General features: G+C 40.8%; 1 protein-coding gene across 2 annotated transcripts in view; it reads left to right on the top strand.

Annotated features, from left to right (window-relative positions):
- The window catches only part of arid2 (AT-rich interactive domain 2), a 136,950-nt gene that overhangs the window by 79,879 nt on the left and 34,906 nt on the right, over positions 1-22,165 (top strand). For both annotated transcript variants that reach the window (XM_072551951.1, XM_072551952.1), the window contains 2 exons: positions 11,469-11,630; positions 16,991-17,063. In XM_072551951.1, coding sequence (XP_072408052.1) covers positions 11,469-11,630; positions 16,991-17,063 — 235 coding nt within the window. The remainder of the gene's footprint in view (positions 1-11,468; positions 11,631-16,990; positions 17,064-22,165) is intronic.

Below are 22,165 nucleotides of genomic sequence, written 5' to 3'. Positions count from 1 at the left end.
AGAAATTGAAATTTTGTAGAAACTTAATCTGGATTATTTAAATGCTGTTAATGTTTTAGTTAGGAATTTTTTTATGTCCTTCCCATCTCCCATTTTTCTGAAATTTCTCCAGTCATTGCTAAACTTAGATTTTGTATTTTTGCATTTAAGGGGCAGAGAGAACATGGTGAGCATTCTCATGTATACTTTAAAAGGGTAAAGGAAAAATGCACTTTACTGTGAGATATTGTTTGCTACCCTTGCACTTGGGAAGCAAAGAATATTAGAGAATAATACCACAATACACAAAACACTGGAGAGACAGATAGCATAAAAATAGAGAACAGTATGATAACAGAGTATGGGACAAAGTGTATTTTTGAGTTCCACTACACTTCTATATGCAAAGAGTATAGTTAATGAGATTGGGGCGAGACAAGCAGAGGTTACCATGTTGGATTATACTTTTTAAAAATTTATTCATTTTGTGGGATGTGTGCGTCGCTGACTGACCAGCATTTATTGCCCATCCCTAGTTGCACTTAAGGTGGTAGTGACTGCCTTCTTGAACTGCTGCAGTCTACTTACCGTGAGTTGACTAATGCCATGAGGGAGGGAGTTCCAGGATATTGAACCAGCGACAGTGAAAGTATGGCAATGTATATCCAAGTCAGGATAGAGGGGAATTTGAAGGGGGTGGTATTCCTATTTATCTGCTGCCCTTATCCTTCTAGATGGAAGTGGTCGTGAGTTTGGAAGGTGCAATTTGAGGATCTTTAGTGAATTTCTGCAGTGCGCCTTGCAGATAGTACACACTGTTGCTACTGAGCGTTGGTGATGGAGGGAATGGATGCTTGTGAATGCAGTGTTAATCAAGCAGGCTGTTTGTTTTGGATGGTGTCAAGCTTCTTGTGTTGTTGGGGCTGCACCCATCCAGGCAACTGGGGAATATTCCATTACACTCCTGACTTGTGCCTTGTAGATGGTGGACTGACTTTGAGGAGTTATTTTTTTGAAGAAGTACAAAGAGGATTGATGAGGGCAGAGCGGTAGATGTGATCTATATGGACTTCAGTAAGGCGTTCGACAACGTTCCCTATGGGAGACTGATTAGCAAGGTTAGATCTCACGGAATACAGGGAGAACTAGCCATTTGGATACAGAACTGGCTCAAAGGTAGAAGTCAGAGGGTGGTGGTGGAGGGTTGTTTTTCAGACTGGAGGCCTGTGACCAGTGGAGTGCCACAAGGATTGGTGCTGGGTCCTCTACTTTTTGTCATTTACATAAATGGTTTGGATGGGAGCATAAAGGGTACAGTTAGTAAGTTTGCAGACTACACCAAGTTTGGAGGTGTAGTGGATAGCGAAGAGGGTTACCTCAAATTACAACAGGATCTTGACCAGATGGCCCATTGGGCTGAAAAGTGGCAGATGGAGTTTAATTCAGATAAACGCGAGGTGCTGCATTTTGGGAAAGCATTTCTTAGCAAGACTTAAACACTTAATGGAAATGTCCTTGGGAGTGTTGCTGAACAAAGAGACCTTGGAGTGCAGGTTCATAGCTCCTTGAAAGTGGAGTCGCACGTAGATAGGATAGTGAAGAAGGCGTTTGGTGTGCTTTCCTTTATTGGTCAGAGTATTGAGTACAGGAGTTGGGAGGTCATGTTGCGGCTGTACAGGACATTGGTTAGGCCACTGTTGGAATATTGCATGCAATTCTGGTCCCCTTCCTATCAGAAAGATGTTATGAAACTTGAAAGGGTTCAGAAAAGATTTACAAGGATGTTGCCAGGGTTGGAGGATTTGAGCTATAAGGAGATGATGAACAGGCTGGGGCTGTTTTCCCTGGAGCATCAGAGGCTGCGGGGTGACCATATAGAGGTTTACAAAATTGAGGAGCATGGATAGGGTAAATAGGCAAAGTCTTTTCCCTGGGATCGGGGAGTCTAGAACTAGAAGGCACAGGTTTAGGGTGAGAGGGGATAGATATAAAAGAGACCTAACAGGCAACTTTTTCACACAGAGGGTGGTGCATGTATGGAATGAGCTGGCAGAGGAAGTGATGGAGGCTGGTACAATTGCAACATTGAAGAGGCGTTTGGATGGGTATATGAATCGGAAGGGTTTGGAGGGATATGGGCCAGTTGCTGGCAGGTGGGACTAAATTGGGTTGGGAGATCAGGTTGGCATGGCTGGGTTGGACCAAAGGGTCTGTTTCTATGCTGTACGTCTCCGTGACTCTGAGTCAGGAGGTGAGTTACTCAATACAGCATTCCTCGCATCTGGCCTGCTCTTGTAGCCACTGTTTATGTGGTGAGTCCAGTTGAGTTTCTGTTCAATGATAACCCCCAGGATGTTGACAGTGGGGAATTCAGTGGTGGTAACACCGTTGAATGCAAAAGGGTGGTGGTTAGATTGTCTCTGTCTCTTTCTTGTGATGGGCATAGCCTGGCATTTGTGTGGTGCAAGTGTTACTTGCCACTTATCAGCCCAAGCCTGGATATTGTCCCAATTTTGTTCCATATGAGCATGGACTGCTTCAGGATCAGAGGAATCGAGAATGGTGCTGAACATTGTAATCATTGGCTAACGTCCCTACTTCTGACTTTATGGTGAAGGGGCGGTCATTGATGAAGCTGCTGAAGATGGTTAGGCCTAGGACACTAGCCTGCAGAATTCCTAGAGCGATGACTGGTCTCCAGCAACCACAATCATCTTCCTATGTGTCAGGTTTGACTCCAACCACTGGAGAGTTTGCCCTGATACCCATTGACTCCAGTTTTGCTAGGGGTCCTTGATGCCACACTCGGTTGAATGCAACCTTGATGTCAAGGGCTGTCATTCTCACCTTGCCTCTGAAATTCAGCTCTTTTGTCCATGTTTGGGCCAAGGTTGTAATGAGGTCCGGAACTGAGTGACCGTGCTGGAACCCAAACTGGGCGACACTCAGCAGGTGCTGCTCGATAGCACTGTTGATGACATCTTACATAATTTTACTGATGATTGCGAGTAGAGTGATGGCGCGCTAATTGGCCATGTTGGATTTGTCCTCTCTTTTTGTACTTAGGGCATACTTAGGCAATTGTCAGGTAGATACTCAGTGTTGTAACTGTACTGGAACAGCTTGGCTTGGGAAGTGGCAAGTTCTGGAGTGCAAGTCTCCAGGGCTATTGCTGGAATTTTGTCAGGGCCTGTAGCCTTTGCAGTATCCAGAGTCTCCAATTGTTTCTTAATATCATGTGGAGTGAATTAAATTGGATGAAGACTGATATCTGTAATGTTGGGGACTACTGGAGTTGGCCAAGATGGCAATAATAGTGATTTAGCTCGAGGAAGGACTGGTTGGAGTGTAAATAACTGAGCCAGTGTGCCTTTTTCAATTCTGGAAAGTCCACTTCCACTTACCTGGGGCTTGTACTAAAATTGAGGGACCTATTCACAGCCTGGTGAAGAAAATCAGTTTGATATAGTCATTCTCACAGAAACATGCTATTTAGCCAACATCCCAGTAGTCTTCACCATTCCTAGATTTGAACTGCCCGTTGGTAGTTGAGGGAATAGCCCTGTTGTTTTCAAATTCAATTCTTGACCCAAAGATTTTCATGGTATCAAGTCAAACTTAGGCAAGGAAATCTCCTGATTATTGACCTCAGTTGATGAGCCTATATCCCTCCATGTTCAAAACTACTCGAAAACAGCATTCAGGATATCAAGGACATGTATTCTGTATTGTGGACTTTGGTGCCAATCTACTCTGATACATCGCTATTGACCAAGCTGGTCAAGTCTTCATTGAAGAGGCTGCTAGTGAGTGGTGAGAGATTATACTGGCTTGACAAAATTTCTGGCTGTAACAGGCTGCTCCTTTTTTTGAGGTATTTTGGGTTGAGTGTAAATAACTGAGCCAGTGTGCCTTTTTCAATTCTGGAAAGTCCACTTCCACTCATCTGGGGCTTGTACTGAAATTGAGAGGTCTATCCACAGCCTGGTGAAGAAAATCAATTTGATATAGTCATTCTCACAGAAACATACTATGTGGTAAAGTGTTGGAGGTGATTTCCTCTAATTCCAGGAGCAGTAATTACTGTTTTATATGCTGTTGCATTGTTTTGGAACTTTGGAGAAAAAGAGTCAAAGCAACAGCACTTTTTTAAAATGGAGAGGCACAGACAAAGGTCAGGTCAGTACAGGAGAGAGAGAGAACAAAAAATCCACACTGCTCCCTGACACTGCAGTGAACCTGCGCAGTTACTGCCTTTGCTGTTTGAATTTCTGTATCGCTGGATATTGGAGTATGTTTGGGAGTCACAATTAATCTTGGAGGAACCTGTTTGGGAGAGGTCACAGCACAGAAGCAGATAAGTGAATAGTTTTAAGTGTGACCTTACAGTACGTCTGTATTTGTGAGAAGAGTGGTTTCTTTCTTGATTATATGTTTATTTAGATATATCTCTTCATTAAATTTAAATCTAAACCCTAAGTATTAAGTTAGCCTGGAGCAGGGTTTTGTAGAGGAATACAGCAGTGCTATTTTCTAGATCAGTAGACTGAAAGAAGCAAAAATGACCTTTAGTAGCATGATATGCCCTTGTCGGATGTGGGAGTTCAGGTAGAGTTCATGTGATACTGAGGATTATATCTGCAATTAATGCCATTGATTGCGAATTCTGTCAGATCGAATGGATCATTTGCCTCTAGCCCTCACTCCAATGAGGAATGTACAAGAGCAAGAGTATGACGGTTGGCAGTTATAGAAAGGGAGAAAAGTTGCAGATTCAGTCAAGTAATTAAGTGAACTCCAGGAAAGGTAGGCAGGTAATGCAGGAGTCTTCTGTGGCTATCCCGAATTTTCATCAAGTATGTTGTTTTGGGAAATGTAAGGGGTGATGGATTCTCGAGGGAATGTAATGTGAACAGCCTAGTTTCTGGTATCAAGACTGATTCTAATGCAATGAGGGGTTCCAAGAGATCGATTGTGTTAGGGGACTCTTGAGTCCGAGACACAGGCAGGCATTTCTGTGGCCAGCAGTGAAAAATTAAAATTTGTCCATGTTTGGACCAAGGTTGTAATGAGATCTGGAACTGAGTGGCCCTGCTAGAACCCAAACCGGCTTCACAGAGCAGTTTGTTAACTCCTCAGGGGGGTGTGTTAACTCCCTGGTGTCGGGATCAAAGATGTCATAGAGAGGGTACAGAATGTTCTCAAGGGGGAGAGGGCCCAACAAGAGGTCATTGGTTCCAATGTGTACAATGACCTAGGAAGGGAAAAGGATGAGATTCTGAAGGGAGATTACAGAGTATTAGGCAAGAATTTAAAAAGGAGGTCCTTGAGAGTCGTAATATCTGGATTACTCCTGGTGCTACAAGCTAGTGAGGGTAGGAATAGGAGGATAAGAGCAGATGAATGCATTGCTGAGGAGCTAGTGTATGGGAGAAGGATTCGCATTTTTGGATCATTGGGTTCTCTTCTGGGGTAGAAGTGACCTGTACAAGAAGGATGGATTGCACCTGAATTGGGAGGGAATTAATGTAGTGGTAGAAAGATTTGCTAGAGCTGCTCAGGAGGATTTAAACTGGTAATGTGGGGTGATGGAGGGTGGGCCTGAGTGAGGAGAGAGATCAATCTGAGACTGGTACAGTTGAGAACAGAAATAAGTCAAACAGTCAGGGCAGGCAGGGACAAAGCAGAGAACAAGGTAGGCCTGATAAGTTAAACTGCATTTATTTCAATGCAAGAGGCCTAACAAGGAAGGCAGATGAACTCAGGGCACGGTTAGGAATATGGAACTGGATATCATAGCAATTACAGAAATGTGGGTCAGGGATGAACAGGATTGGCAATTTAATGTTCCAGAATACAAATCCTACAGGAAGAATAGAAAGGGAGGCAAGAGAGGAGGGGGAGTGGCATTTTTGATAAGGGGTAACATTACAGCTGTACTCAGGGAGGAACTTCCCTGAACGTATTTCTGGGAATATATTTGGGCTGAACTGAGAAATAAGAAAGAGATGATAACCTTATTGGGATTGCATTATACAACCCCTCATAGTCAGGGAAATTGAGAAACAAATTTGAGGAGATTTCACTTATCTGTAAGAATAATAGGGTGGTTATGTTCGGGGATTTTAACTTTCCAAACATAGAATGGGACTGCCATAGTGTCAAGGATTTAGATGGAGAGGAATTTCTTAAGTGTGTACAAGAAAGTTTCCTGATTCAGTGCGTGGATGTACCTACTAGAGAACGAGCAAAACTTGACCTACTCTTGGGAAATAAGGCAGGGCAGGTGACTGAGGTGCCAGTGGGGGAGCATTTTGGGTCCAGCGACCGCAATTCTATTTATTTTAAAATAGTGATGGGAAAGGAGAGACCAGATGTAAAAGTTGAAGATCCAAATTGGAGGCCAATTTTGACAGTACTAGTCAAGAACTTTTGAAAACTGATTGGGGGCAGATGTTCGCAGGTAAAGGGACAGCTACCAAATGGGAAGCCTTTAAAAATGAGATAACAAGAATCCAGAGAAAGTATATTCCTGTTAGGGTGAAAGGAAAGACTGGTAGGTGTAGGGAATGCTGGATGACAAAAGACATTGAAGGTTTGGTTAAGAAAAAGAAGGAAGCATATGTAAGGTATAGAGAGAATAGATCGAGTGAATCCTTCAGGTATAAAGAGAGGAGGAGTATACTTAAGAGGATAATCAGGAGAGCAAAAAGAGCACATGAGATAGCTTTGGAAAATAGAGTAAAGGAGAATCCAAAGGGTTTTTACAAATATGTTAAGGACAAAAGGGTAGCTAGGGGGAGAATAGAGCCCCTCAAAGATCAGCAAGGTGGCCTTTGTGTGGAGCCGCACAAGATGGGGGAGATACTAAACGAGTATTTTGCATCCGTGTTTACTGTGGAGAAGGACATTGAGGTATAGAATGTGGGGAAATAGTTGGTGACGTCTTGAAAAATGTCCCTATTACAGAAGAGGAAGTGTTGGATGTCTTGAAATGGGTAAAGGTGGATAAATCCCCAGGATCTGATAGATGTACCTTAGAACTCTGTGGGAAGCTAGGGAAGTGATTGCGGGACCCTTTGCTGAGATACTTGCATCATCGATAGTCACAGGTGACGTGCCGGAAGACTTAGAGTTTGACCAACGTGGTGCCACTATTTAAGAAAAGTGGTAAGGCCAAGCCAGGGAACTATAGATCAGTGAGCCTGACGGTGGTGGATAAGTTGTTGGAGGGAATCCTGAGGGACAGATATTCATTTATTTGGAAAGGCAAGGACAGATTAGCGATAATTAACATGGCTTTGAGCCTGGGAAATCTTATCTAACAAACTTGAGTGAGTTTTTTGATGAAGTAGCAAACCGGATTGGTGAGAGCAGAGCTATATGGACTTCAGTGAGGCGTTCGACAAGGTTCCACATGGGAAACTAGTTAGCAAGGTTAGATCTCATGGAATACGGGGAGAACTAGCCATCTGGATACAGAACTGGCTCAAAGGTAAAAAGATAGCGGGTGGGAGCGGAGGGTTGTTTTTCAGACTGGAGGATTGTGGCCAGTGGAGTGACTCTAGGATCGGTGCTGGATCCAATACTTTTCGTCTTTTATATAAATGATTTGGATGTGAGCATAAGAGGTATAGTTAGTAAGTTTGCAGATGACACCAAGTTTGGAGGTGTAGTGGACAGCAAAGAAGCTTGCCTCTGATTACAATGGGATCTTGACCAGATGGGCCAAAGGGCTGAGAAGTGGCGGATGGAGTTTAATTCAGACAAATGCAAGGTGCTGCATATTGGGAAAGCGTTTCTTAGCAGGACATATACACTTAATGGTAAGGTTCTCTGGAGTGTTGCTGAACAAAGAGACCTTGGAGTGCAGGTTCATAGCTCCTTGAAAGTGGAGTCGCAGGTCGATAGGATAGTGAAGAAGGCGTTTGGTATGCTTTCCTTGGTCAGAATATTGAGTACAGCAGTTGGGAGGTCATGTTGCGGCTGTACAGGACATTGGTTAGGCCACTTTTGGAATATTGTATGCAGTTCTGATCTCTTTCCTATTGGAAGGATGTTGTGAAACTTGAAAGGGTTCAGAAAAGACGCACAAGGATGTTGCTAGGGTTGGAGGATTTGAGCTATAAGGAGAGGCTGAACAGGCTGGGACTGTTTTCCCTGGAGCGTTGGAGAATGAGGGGTGACCCTATAGAGGTGAATAAAATCATGAGGGACATGGATAGGATAAATAGACAAAGTCTTTTCCCTGGCGTGGGGGAATCCAGAACTAGAGGGCATAGGTTTAGGGTGAGAGGGGAAAGATATAAAAGAGACCTAAGGAGCAACTTTTTCACGCTGCGGGTGGTGCATGTAGCTGGCAGAGGAAGTGGTGGAGGCTGGTACAATTGCAACATTTAAGATGCATTTGGATAGGTAAATGAATAGGAAGGGTTTAGAGGGATATGGACCAGGTGCTGGGAGGTGGGACTAGATTTGGGTTGGATATCTGGTCGGCATGGACTATTTGGATGGAAGGGTCTGTTTCTATGCTGTACATCACTTTGACTCTATGACCGTCTCCTTACCAATCGACCATCTGCAGTTGCGTCTATCTGCAATACTCCATTATGGCTATGAAGTCCTACCCTCTTATTTTATGTCGTCACCCCACAAACAACACTGGTCACCATCCAGGGCAAAGCATGATTGGCACCCCATTATCACAAGAGCACCACATCTCTAAAATTTGGTGCAGCAACGCAGAAGCTCCTTTTGCAGTGGTTTTCAAATCTGACCTCTACTATCTAGTAACACAAGGGTGACCATTGCAGAAGGACCATTTACTGGTTCCTCCTTGAAAGTCACAGCAGACTTTTGATAGTTTTTAGTTCATGGTGCTCTGTCACAAATGCCCTACCTGAACAGCATTGAGGAAGTACTTAGACCCCACTGACTCCAATGATTCTAGAAGTATTTCTTAATTCTGTAACCAAGGTGATTTCATTGAAAACAGTATTTGAAGCCAGGCTGTAGAATGAATGTTTTTTTATGCAATATTGCCATTTATTTGCAGCCTAACAGGTTTTTTTAAAGGAAAGGGTAGTTTGTTGATTTTTGGGGATTTATTTTGTTTTAAACTTGGGCAGAGGCACTCTTGACTGAGTAAGAGAGGCTTGTAGTTTCACTTTTAATTTTAGGTCATGTTTTAGTCCTGTGATGACTCTGGAACAGGATGGCTGTATAATAGTAGTCCTCCTGAGAAGAGAAGAGCATAGTCAGTTAGGTTCTTTGAGGGATGAGTTAGTGTTGGGAAGGAATTCCAGAGCTTTGGACCGAGGCAACTAAAGACTTTGCTACCAATGATGGAATGTCAAAAATTGGGAATACACAAGATACCAGAATTATTTACAACATAGAACATTATAGCGCAGTACAGGCCCTTCAGCCCTTGATGTTGCACTGACCTGTGAAACCAATCTAAAGCCCATCAAACCAACACTGTTCCATGATCATCCATATGTTTATCCAGTGACCAATTAAATGCCCTTAAAGTTGGCCAGTCTACCAATGTTGAAAGCAGGGCATTCCAAGCTCTTACTACTCTCTAAGTGAAGAACCTACCTCTGACATCTGTCTTATACCTATCACCCCTCAATTTAAAGCTTTGTCCCCTCGTGCTAGCCATCGCCATCTGAGGAAAAAGGCTCTCCCTGTCCACCATATCTAATTCTCTGATTTTCTTGTATGTCTTTATTACGTCACTTCTCAACCACCACCTCTCTAATGAAAACAACATCAAGTCCATCAGCCTTTCTTCATAAGACCTCCCCACCATACCAGGCAACATCCTGGTAAATCTCCTCTGCATCCTGTTCAAAGCTTCCACATTCTTATAATGCGGCGACCAGAACTGTATGGAGTACTCAGTGTGGCCGCACCAAAATTTTGTACAGCTGCAATATGACCTCATGAGTCTGAAACTCAATCCTTCTACCAATAAAAGCTAACACAGCATATGCCTTCCTCACAACCCTTTCAACCTGGGTGGCAAGTTTTAGGGATGTATGCACACGGACACCAAGACCTCTCTGCTCATCCACACTACCAGGAATGTTAGTATTAGCCCAATACTCTGTATTCCTATTACTCCTTCCAAAGTGAATCATCTCTTTTTTTTCTGCATTAAACCCCATTTGCCTCCTCTTGCCCCAGCTCTGCAGCATATCAATATCCCTCTATAATCTGCAACATCCTTCTGCACTCCACAATTCTACTGACTTTAGTATCATCCACAAATTAGAGGAGTGGCATTGTCACAAAGGGTTTGAACGCAAGGTTGAGAATTATGTCAAGATGTCGCTTGACAGGTTGCCAAAGTAAACCATCTGACACAGAGGTGATGGAGGAATGGACCACGGTGCAAGTTAAGACATCTGCAACAGTGTTTTTAATAATCTTGAGTTTACAGACTGTAGAGAGTGGGAGACCATCTAGAAATACATTAGAACATCTTTAATTCTAGAGATAACAAAGAAATAAAAGTTTCCATAGCAGATGAGATCAGGCTGGAGCAAAGTCAGGCAATGTTTTTATGAATGTGAAGTTAGAGGGTCATCTCTGGATTTAATGTTATGCCAAAGTTTTGAGCAGACTGGTTTAATTTTAAGACTGTTCACAGGGAGAGGGGTGGAATCATTCACATTGGAGTGGTGACTGAAAGCATTGGCTTCTGTCTTCCCAATATTTAATTGTAGTACATCTTTCCTCCCCCAGTCTAGATGTCAGGAAAACAGTGATAATGGAACAAAATGGAAGAGTCTGGAGAGTTATTGATGAAGTAGTGCTAAATATCCTCAAAGTGCATGTGAAAACTAACTGTGCCTTTGGATGATATAGTCAAGAGGCAACCTGGAAGTTAGAAGTGAGGGGAGACCAAGGGATAGATCCTTGAGAGACAGGAATAACAATGCTGGATTGGGAAGGGAAACCATTGCGAGTGATTCTCTGGTACAAGTAGAAAAGGATGACAGAGGTGAAAGTTATAACACCCAACTGGGATGAACGTGGACAGGCTTCTGAGGAAAATGATGTGGCAACTGTTAAAGGCTGCACACAACTGGAGAAGGAGGAAGAAAAGCTTACCTTTTTTGTCATTGGTGTGTGGCATGACATTTGTGACTTTAAGAACTATCTTGGTGCTGTTGCAAGGCAGAGAACTAAACAAGGAGCTTTGGGGTATTAAGCACAGATTTAGGAAAGAGACCGACCAGACAATTTCTTGCAAAGAAAGAGAGGAGAGCTTGGGCGTGGATGAGTAGTTTGCAAGATTGATGGGGTCAAGTAGTGGCTTTCTGAGGAGTGGACTGACAGCAGCAGACATCCAAAGTTCTCAACACGTTCTCATTGTGAACCAACTTAATGTCCAATTAAAATGAGAAAGCATTAATGAAAGCCATATTCCATTTTAGTTTTGATTTGTTTAGTAAGCAATTGCTTTTTCTTATCAGATATGTTAGTGTGTCTTGTGTCGGTGGATATCCAGTCATTTGAGTCTGATGCAGTGAAATTAATTGAATATCAAAGTTCTAACCATCAAGTAATCTCCGAAATCAGACCACAAGCTATGGAGCATTTGCAACATGGACCAGCTCATGGCGTGACAGCTTCAGGTATGTCCCTAGGCGATAAGAAAATTTAAAATGCTAGAAAATTAAATTCTTTTTATTTAAAAAAAAATTAGCAAGGTAATATGGATGAATATTCTAATGTTTCATTGGTAATTTTGATTTTGGTTTCCAGGTTGGAAAGTGTTCAGGCATAGATAGATATCAGTTGAGTACCATATCAGATTTTTGATAATGCGTCCACATAGCCTAATAATCAGTTTCTTGGAACCTGAACAAAAGTCACTGTCTCAACTTTCTTTATTGAGGGGAGAAGTTTAAAATGCCATATTTTGAAACTGACAGCTAATAATATTGGCAGCGGAGAGCAGAGGTGGCCCGTTGTGAAAATTGTTATAAGCCCAGGAATGATAAAAGTACTTCGTTATGTATCTCCATACTCATCTGTGCAAGTACCCCTTCTTGTGTCGTCAGTGCTTACTGTTTAAAGATTTTGTTTTAAAAATTGGTAAACGTAATCAAGATTTTAAAGCTTGTCAATCATAATGCTTTGTTCCTATTCAGCAATAAAAGGCATATCAGCAATGAGCTTTTCTTTATGTAAAAGTAAATAGTCAGGATTCAAATTAATGTTCAAATTAAAGTGCTGAAAAAAGCAGTTTTTTTTTATAGAGTTTCCAATCTTGTTATTTGGATCTTGCAGAAAGTAAGTTTAATCTCTCACTGTTTGCTGCAGGCCCATAGCACAACAGCATTCAGTTTATCACAAATTGACAGACCATACTTTGTATTTGATTGTGCTTGATACTGACTGAAAATTTCCTTGAATCAAATGTTTAATTCCCCAGCACTGATGTGTATGTGAACTGTCTGCATAAACCATGATCAGCTTGAAATCCAACTGACCTACAGTTGTCACAACTAGAGAAAAATATCTGACTGAATTAATGATGATAGAGGTCTTCCATTTTTAAATACTGCATTGGAAAGTATTTTGTACACATGAGCCTTTCCCTACACTTAATAAAATCACAAGAATTTTGCCGGTGTGACATTTGTAAATTTGTGAGCTATTTTGTTCCATGTTTTATTTGATTTTCTTTTTTCAGATTTATATTTTCCACATACAAACACTTGGGTCTCCCTAACTGTACATGTACAACATTTAATAAGCACAAAGTTGCACTTATTTCTCCCCACAGGACCCCCTGCATGGTATGGGTTGTTTCCTCAATATTGGCTTGGAACTTAAACCTATATTGCCCATTTCTTCCTTCTCACATTTCATCCTTCTCTGCTGAAGAATTCTGCCTTTCTTTTGTAGAATTTAACTTTTTGCTGCTGGGTGATTCAAAGTAGTCTTGATCATTTCACTTGTTACAAGCCAAGTAAACAGCAGGATCTTCAAATCACCCAACTAACCTTGGTGGGTTAGTTTGCCTCAGAAGAAAAATGAGTTGAGGAATGTTCTGGTCATGGCTATTATGGGTTCAGCATAAGGAGATGAAAGTAATGCCCTGGAAAAGCTAAACTTTTCAATAATGTAGACAGATACCAAGCTACCCAGTTACAAATCAGTTTCTATAGATTTACCTGATGGCTATTTCTAAATTTCTTTGCACTGTGATCTGCTTTATTTAAAAATCATAAGTCTAAGCTTATGGCTGTTGGATATATAGAGATGTTGACAAACTACCAGTGTTAACAGAGCATCTTGAGCAGCAGTTAGTAAATATCACTTGGGGACCTCGTCAACTAATGTTCAATCCCTTGATGTTCTCTAAGCTTGTTTGTAAATCATCTTTGCAATTTGGAGTTTATAACCTCCCAATAAATTATTGGGCTTTGTCCCAAGCCAAACACTTGGCCTTTTTTCCTAACCAACATGAACCACAGTACGGCTGCTGGAAAATGACTGCCATCTTTCTTTGTTCAACAGCAGAGACCAGGCATATTCTCACAGAGAGGAAGGAAAATTTGGAGGGATGTTTTTCCCGGGGCCATGTTCATGACTTCCTCGTGACTTGGAGAATGGTCTGTGGCGAGGGGAGACCTGAAAAAGTGTAAGGGGAGAAAATACAAATTTACAACAAAACTTAGAAGCATTGTAGTTTTAAACTGGGCAGTAGGGATTTGTTCACTGTGGTTATTGTTTAATTTGATATTTAGATGTGCACATCTGTGTCCCCAATGATCTACCTTTTCAAGCTTCCATGGTGGAAGACCTGCTTTTGAAGGAGGAATGGAAGTTGCCCACTGTAATTTCTGTTCTCCAAAGAATGGCTTTCTGGCACAAACCTGTTGATCTTGCCATGGCAGAATGTCTTAATACTGCTTGGGGGTGGATGGTGTGGGAGGCAGTGATGGGTGGATGGGATGATTGGGTAGTGTCAAGGGAAATAGCAGGTGCTTTAATGGGTAGTCAAGCTGAAAAAGAAACAGTTGCCAGCTGTGTTTGGCGAGTTGATTTTTATCTTTGCAAGCTGAAAAACAAAATGCTAGGCAGTTTACAAGTAATACCATTGGCTATCCTTTCATCTGCAGTCTTTGTTTCTTCCTCTGCTTTCTCATTTAATTTGTGGCTTGTTTCCTCACCAGCAGCTAGATACAAAAGGTGTTTTTAATTTCCTTCCTGAATTCTGTTCTATTTATTTAGTGATCTTAATGTTCAAGTAACAGTATTTGACAAATACTTTGAAGGTGAAATGGGCTAAAAAGCTTGTGTTCTCTCTGCTAAATATTAACTGCAACAGCAATAATTTACCATTTTGGAGAAGATTTGCAGCAACAATTTACATTTATATAGCTCTATTAATATAACAAAATGTCCCAAGGCACTTTAGAAATGTTATAACATAATAATTTAACACTGAGCCACATGACATTAAGCCATGCAATCAAGTTTCATCAAAGAGATAGGTTTTAAGGAGTGCCTAAAGCTGGAAAGATGAAGTTTAGTGAGACAGTTTCAGAGCTTAGGACTATGGCATCTTAAGACATTGCCACCAATGACAAGAAAGTAAAACTGGAAACACTGGAGCCAGAATTGGCAGAGCTCAAAGGTTTTGTGTGTCCTTGGAGAGGGTAGTTACAAAGCTAGAAGAGATTCACAGCACTGGTGAAGATGTAAGGCCATGAAGGAATTTGAAATACACATGGGAATTTTAAAATGTCACAAGTGTGGGTTAACTGGGCATCAGTATAGCTGAGCAAGCTTGGGAAATGGCTGAGCGAGACTTGGTGCAAATCAGTACACAGGGTCGCAGGGATTGTGGAGGGTGGAATATGCGAGGCTGCCAGGAGTGCATCAAAGTTTTCAAAGCAAGATGTAGTAAAGGAAAGATAGTGGTTTCAATAGCAAGTAAATTGAGGCAAAGCCAGGCTTAGATGATTTTATGAAGTTGCAAATAGGTAGTCGTAGAGCTAGAATAGTCTCATCTGAGGGTCAAATTAACACCAAAGATTTGCAGAGCCTGGTTCAGTTTTGGATAGTTGTCAGATGGCTGCATCAAGTTGGTGATAAAAATAAAATTTATAACAGCAACTGCAAACAAAATCTTTTGTCATTCCATATGTTGTTTGAGGAAAATTACTACAGTATGTCATTCAAGTAGTCTGATAATTAATAAACAGTGGAAAAACAAGAGAGGTATGGATGATTTTTGATGATGGGCTTTTGGCCGAAACGTCGATTTTCCTGCTCCTCTGATGCTGCCTGACCTGCTGTGCAGTTCAGCACCATTCTAATCTTGACCCTGTTTTGGCTATTGCTGGATGAAAATCTGATTGGAAGGGTTAAAACAAAAAAATTCATAGCAATGTGACTTTAGATTTAATTGGTTGACGAGCTTAATGTCTGTGGAGCCAAAGGGCGGTTTGCTATAGTAGTGTCAAGCGTGGTGTTTTCTTTTTGAGAACAGTTTTGCAAGCAATGTGATGCAGAAAACAGTGTTTGAAGTAACAAAGCCATTAACTGTATGAGTTTCAGGAGGAGCTATAGGAAGAAAAGTTTGGTCGGTAACTTATGTACATAGAAAGAAAGATCGACCGCCCTTACAAAATGAACTGAGAGGATATGGTAGGGGGAGATGAGACAGAAACTGGAGAAAGGTGGAATTCAGAGTTAAGCCAAGAGTGATCCTTGGAGGAAGTTTGCTCTGGTTAAAAGTGGGAGGTACAGAAGCAGCAGAGGCAACTGAATAGATAATCAAGATTTTTTGTAACAAAAATAGCTATGTACTTCTTACACGTAACTGGGGAGATCAGGGTAGAGGAAACAGCGGAGAGTGGTTTAAGAAGACTGTGTCATTCTGAAGTAGTGTTATCAAAAGCTTTCCTTGATATCTTTAAACGCTGGGTAGTTTTAGCAGTGGAGGGCAAGATTCAATGGCACTGACAATCCAACCAGATTTGACAATAGATCATTTAAAAGCAGATAACTGCCAAAGTTGCTCATGTTCATTAACTTAAATGGCATTATAATAGCAGATATACCAGACTCTAGTGCGAATGTAATGATTTTAGCAAGAACAAGGACATCATTGGTGACAGAAAGGGAATGATTTGCAAAACTGATAACTGCAGAAATATAATGACACATTGGGAATATGAAAGTACAGTAATACTAGACTTGAGGCAAGGCTTTTACGGGGGTGTGTCAAGTGGGCGATGCACAGAGTAAAATGGGTTTTTGGGGATGGGTTAAGAGAAATATGATAAGAGTATGTAGGTAGATGATGAGGGATGTCTTATCAAGTCCGTATTGTTCGAATAGGATTGATAAGGCCATAAAAGATATCAGGTGTGATAACTGAAGAGTTGATGTCTGGCCGAATTGCATTTTGGTGCTGTTTTGAGCAGGAAGCAATAAACTGAGCGCAATGGAAGGATTGCTTTTGTTTATTTTACATGCCACTACTTCTGGTTTCTGTATCTCATCTTCCTTTGTTGGCCAAATGATCTTGGGAACTGCAAACCTTTATTCCACTGACCTGTTACGCCACCTGCTGGTGCAGAAACGCCACATCATCTGAGTAATTTCAAGGTGTTATCCCAGTATTAATGGGAGGGAGCGCCACTTACTATGCAGAAGGTCACATAAGAGCATGTGGGTACGTTTGAAAGTATCTACCAGCATGCATACAATCAGGTAAACCCAAGTGTTTATATGCAAATTTGTGTTTGGAGAACAGAACTTACAATGAGGATTAATTTCCCATTTATTTTCTGGTTGGAAAGTATGTTTCTAAGTTTAAAAACAATTTATGTAAAACAAATATTCAAGTTGCTGACCAGGAAAATAATTCTGTCCAAATGTCTTCATTATATATAATGGTATTCCTTCACCACTTTCCTTATTCCCAACCGTTATATATCATCACTCTTTTTTGTTCTTGCTTGCACAGCAATAAGAGTTGGCTCTACAATGGCAACCCCACCAGGAATAGAAGTAGACAGTGAAAAGTTTGGCTGTCAGTGGTAAGTAGTGGTCAAGAAAAATGATGTGTAATTAGCTATTTTAACTGAGTGATTAGCAGCATGTTTAAAACCTTTGTGAGCAATACAAATGAAAGAGTCAAAAGAATGTACAAAACAGAGACTCTTCGATCCAACTCTTCCATGCCAATGAGATATCCTAAATTAATCTAATCCCATTTGCCAGCATTTAGTCCATATCCCTCTTAACCCTTCCTATTTGTATACCCATCCAGATGCCTTTTAAATGTAATTGTACCAGCTTCCTCCACTTCCTCTGGCAACTCATCCCATACATGCACCACACTCTTACCTGAAAAGGTTGCCTCTTGGGTCTCTTTTAAATTCTCTCCCCCCCACCTTAAACCTATGCCCTCTAGTTTTGGATTCCCCCATCCTGGGGAAAAGAGCTTGTCTATTTACCTTACCAATGATTTTATAAACCTCTAAGTTCACCCCTCAGCCTCCAAAGCTCCAGGGAAAACAGCCCTGGCCTATTCAGCCTCTCTGTAGCTTAAACCCTCCCACCCTGGCAACATCCTTGTAAAACTTTTCTGAATGCTTTCAAGTTTCATAACATCCTTCCGGTAGCAGCAGCTCACATTTACATAAAGTAAACTCCATCTGCCACTCTTCGGCTCATTGGCCCATCTGATCAAGATTCCTTTATACTCGGAAGTAACCTCCTTTGCTGCTCACTGCACCTACAATTTTGGTGTCATCTGCAAACTTATTAACCTATATATGTCTCCTATATTCACATCCAAATTATTTATACAACTGACAAAAAGCAGTTGTCCCAGCACCAATCCTTGTGGCACACTGCTGGTCACAGGCCTCCCAGTCTGGAAAACAATCCTCCACCGCTACCCTCTGTCTGTCTATACCTTCAAGCCAGTTCTGTATCCAAAAGGCTGGTTCTACCTGCATTCCATGTGATCTAAACTTGCTAACCAGTCTACTATGAGGAACCTTGAGGAACGCCTTGCTGATGTCCACAGAGGTAGTGTCTATATTTTTTTTTGACAGTTTTTTTAGCATTTTGTGCATGCACTGTGCTCTTTAGGAAAGAATGAAATGTGTAGTAGAAGTTGCAATAAACTTTTGAGTATTTTTAAATATAATTTGTGTAACTGTTTTTATCATGTAGCTCTTTGGCTGAGCCATATAACATTACAAAAAAAAATTGTCTACATATTTGGTTATTTCTAAATGGTACAAAGATTGGTGGAGGGAGCAGGGAGGCTTCAGAAGAACAGACTAGGAGAGTGGGGAAAGGAGTGGCAGATGAAACACTGTGGGAAAGTGAAAGGTTATGCTCTTTGGGAAGAATAGATGCATAGATTATTTTCTAAATGGGGAAAACTTCAGAAATCTGAAGGAGTCCTAATTCAAGATTCTCAGGATCGTGCAGATTCAATTGGCAGTTAGTAAGGCAAATGCAATGTTAGCCTTCACTTCCGTGGGCTAGAATACAAGAGCAAACATGTATTTCTGAGGCTGGATAAGACCATGGTCAGACTCCACTGGAGTTTGTCCAGTGGAGGTTTACAAGAATGATGAAAGGCTTGTTACATGAAGTTGCAGACTCTGGTTCTGTACATGGAATCAAGATGGATGGGGGTGGGGGGGGGGGGGGGGGTGATGGAAATCTCACTGAAACTTAGAGGATATGGGGAGGCTTAGATACAGTGGACATAGGGAGGTGGCACGATTGCTCAGTGGTTAGCACTGCTACCTCAGTGCCAGGCATCCAGATTGAACAATTGGCTAACTATCTGTGTGGACTTATCATTCTCCCCATGTCTGTGTGGCTTTCCCCCAGGTGCTCCAGTTTCCTCCCATAATCCAAAGAAGTGCAGTTTAGGTGGGTTGTACTTGCTAAATTGCCCACAGTGACCAGGGGTTAGGTGTGTTAGCCATAGGAAATGTGGGATTATAGAGATCGGGTAGAGTGATGGTTCTGGGTGGGAAGCTCATCAGAGGGTCAGTGTGAAATCCAAGGTCCAAATGGCCTGCTCCCACACTGTAGGGATTCTATTCTATCCTACAGAGAAGATGTTTTCAATCATAGGAGAGACGAGGAGCCAAGGGCACAGCCTCAGGATGAAGGGCCAAACCTTTAGAATGAAGATGAGGAATTTCTTCAGCCAGAGAGTGATTAATCTGTGGAACTCTCTGCACAGAATGCTGTGGAGGTCAAGCCATTGAATGTATTAAAAATAGTGTTCGGAAGATTATTGATCAGATAAGGGGATCAAGGGTTAGGGGCTGAAAACAGGACAATGAAATTGAGAAACTTATCAGTGACAATCAAATATTGAGCAGACTTTATGGACATAATAGCCTAATGCTACTCCTGAATCTAATGGTTCTGTCGTGTTCATAGTAGTTGACGGCATGAAAAATTTGAAATTTTTCATAAAGAAGCAACAGTACTGAGACTTAACTTTGATAAATTCAAACTCTTTTTAAAATGTCATATCAAAAAGTGTGTTTGTATTTTTGTTTTCTGTAGTGCTGTACAGTTTGAATAATCCCACCTAATGATATATTCGTATTACTTGAAGAACCCACAGTGATTATAAATTGTATGTATACTTTTACATTTTAAAAATGCATATAGCCAACATAACTTGGATTATGAGCTGTAAAGAACACAAAGAAATAGTTCCTCTATTTTAATTCTAGTTGGAATGTATAAACTTGTTAATAATTCTCAAGTTGCCTTAATGGTGACTGACCTTTTTTAAGCAGTGACAAACTGGGGGTCACTGCTACTAAATTAAAATGTGTTCTTTACAGCTCTTTAAATATTTAATCCAATTTATGTTGGCTGTTTGCATTTTTAAAATTTAAAAGTATACACACAATTTATAATCACTAAATTCTTCACGTAATACATATGTATCATTAAGTGGAATTATTCAAATTATACAGCACTACAAAAAAAATACAAAAATACTTTTTGGACATAAATTCGGACTCATTAGAAAAGTCATCAAAAATTAAGTCCCAGTACTGTTCCTTTATGGATAATTTCAAATCTTCCATGTCTTCAACCACTATGCACACCACAGAACCGTCCGATACAGGAGCAGAATTAGGCCATTTGGTCTTCCAGATAATAAAGTTCTTACGTGAAATATATTTTAGACACTTGCAGCATATACAAAAATGGTCCATTGTGTGGCTCCATTGTTTAAAGACTGGAGTTATAAGGAGAAGCTTCATAGGCTGAGATGTTTTTTTTCCCCTGGAGCGTTGGAGGCTGAGGGGTTTATAAAATCATGAGAGGCATGGATATGATGAATAGCCAAACTCTTTCCCCAGGGTAGGGGAATCCAAAACTAGAGGGTATAGGTTTATGGTGAGAGAGGAAAGATTTAAAAGGGATGTGAAGGACAACATTTTCACCGTATGTGGTGTGTATATGGAACGAGTTATCAGAGGACGTGGTCGAGGTGAGTACAATTACAACATTTAAAAGACATTTGGACATGTACATGGATAGGAAAGGTTTTGAATATGGATATGGGCCAAATGCAGACAAATGGGACTAATTCAGTTTAGAGAACCTGGTTGGCATGGACAAGTTGGGCCAAAGGCTCTGTGACTCGATAACACAAGTGAATTCATCATATTGCACATTGGGAAAAGTGCAAAAGCCATTTGCAAGGATGATATTAAAACTGAGACTGTTTTGCATCGGGAAACACTGACCTGTTTATGGCTCTTTTTCCTAGAAAAATGTTGAATTAGAAATGGTTAGCTGAAAGTTCTTACAAGAAATTATGAAAGTATTTTTAGGTTGACATAACAAAGATGGTTCCATTTGTTGGAATACTGAAAATTAGAGGCCATCAAGGCCAGGTAGTCTCTTTAAATCTATTAACAATTTTAGGACAGACTTCTTTATCCCAAGTGCTGAGACTTGCTACCATGGAACTTGCTACCAGATGGAATGTTGAGATGACTTGCATCAGTACGTTTAGAGATGAGCTAAATAATTACCTACAGGAAAAGGAATTGGCAAGATATTTTGATAGAAAGATGCAGTGAACAGAGGAATCATGTAAGAAGCAGAAATGTTGATTTGTTTCTGTGCTGTAAATTCTATGTAAATTGCTGAATTTTGATAAAAGTTCGTGGCTAACTCTTTTATAACTGATCTTGGAATGCTTTATTCTCATTGGATACTAATTATGGAATGGGGTTCATTTTCTTAATAGCATACTAAGATTTACCAGAATTAATTCTCCAAAGAAATGTTCAGATTATTGTAACTCAGATTGTGTATTTTTAACATTACAATCTATACACCATATTTGTGCAATATTGGGATGCATAGAGATATCATACATTAGTTTTTACACTTGGAAACACAGGAGCGTAATTAGGCCATTCGGCCCCTTGAATCTGTTTTGTCTTTCGAGCTTGTGGTCCATCATTTACCTCAATACCATCTTTTACACTATCCACAAATCCCTTGATATAACTAATGACTCGAAATCTAGCAATAATTGTCTTGAAGTTACTTGATGACACAGTGCCATGGAAGCTCGGTTGTCGAGAATTCCAAAAAGTGCCTCCCATCCCCGTCAAGGAATTCCTCCTAATCTCTGTTCTGATTGGCTTGCCTTTTGCTTTGAGAGTCGGTCTCCTGATTGTCAACCCCATAAGTACGGGCAACATCCTTCCTGCATCTAAATCTATCTTTTTTTAAGAATGTGATAAGTTTGAGGTTGTCTGTTATTCTTCTAAAGACCAGAGAATACAGGTTCTACCATCCTCAAAATTGACCTAGTGAATTTCCACTGCCATGGCAAGTTTATCCTTCCCCAGGTAAGCAAATGAGAAGTGCACTCACTAAACCAATTGCAGTCTCACCAGTATTCTAAACAATTGAAGCAAGACCCTTTTGTCCTTGTACTCAAATCTTCTTGCAATATAGGTAACTTATTGTTTGCCTTCATAAATTATTTACTGTACTTGCATGCTTGCTTTCGGTGACTTACAACCACAGGCAGCTAGATTTAGACATCAGTGCTTTGTAACCTGTTACAATTTAAGAAACACTCTAACTCTTTCTCCTACCAAAATGG

This window comes from Chiloscyllium punctatum, chromosome 32 (assembly GCF_047496795.1).
Source record: "Chiloscyllium punctatum isolate Juve2018m chromosome 32, sChiPun1.3, whole genome shotgun sequence".
Lineage (NCBI taxonomy): Eukaryota > Metazoa > Chordata > Chondrichthyes > Orectolobiformes > Hemiscylliidae > Chiloscyllium > Chiloscyllium punctatum.
The sequence above is the reverse complement of the archived record's forward strand: the minus strand, read 5'-3'. Positions and strand labels throughout refer to the sequence as shown.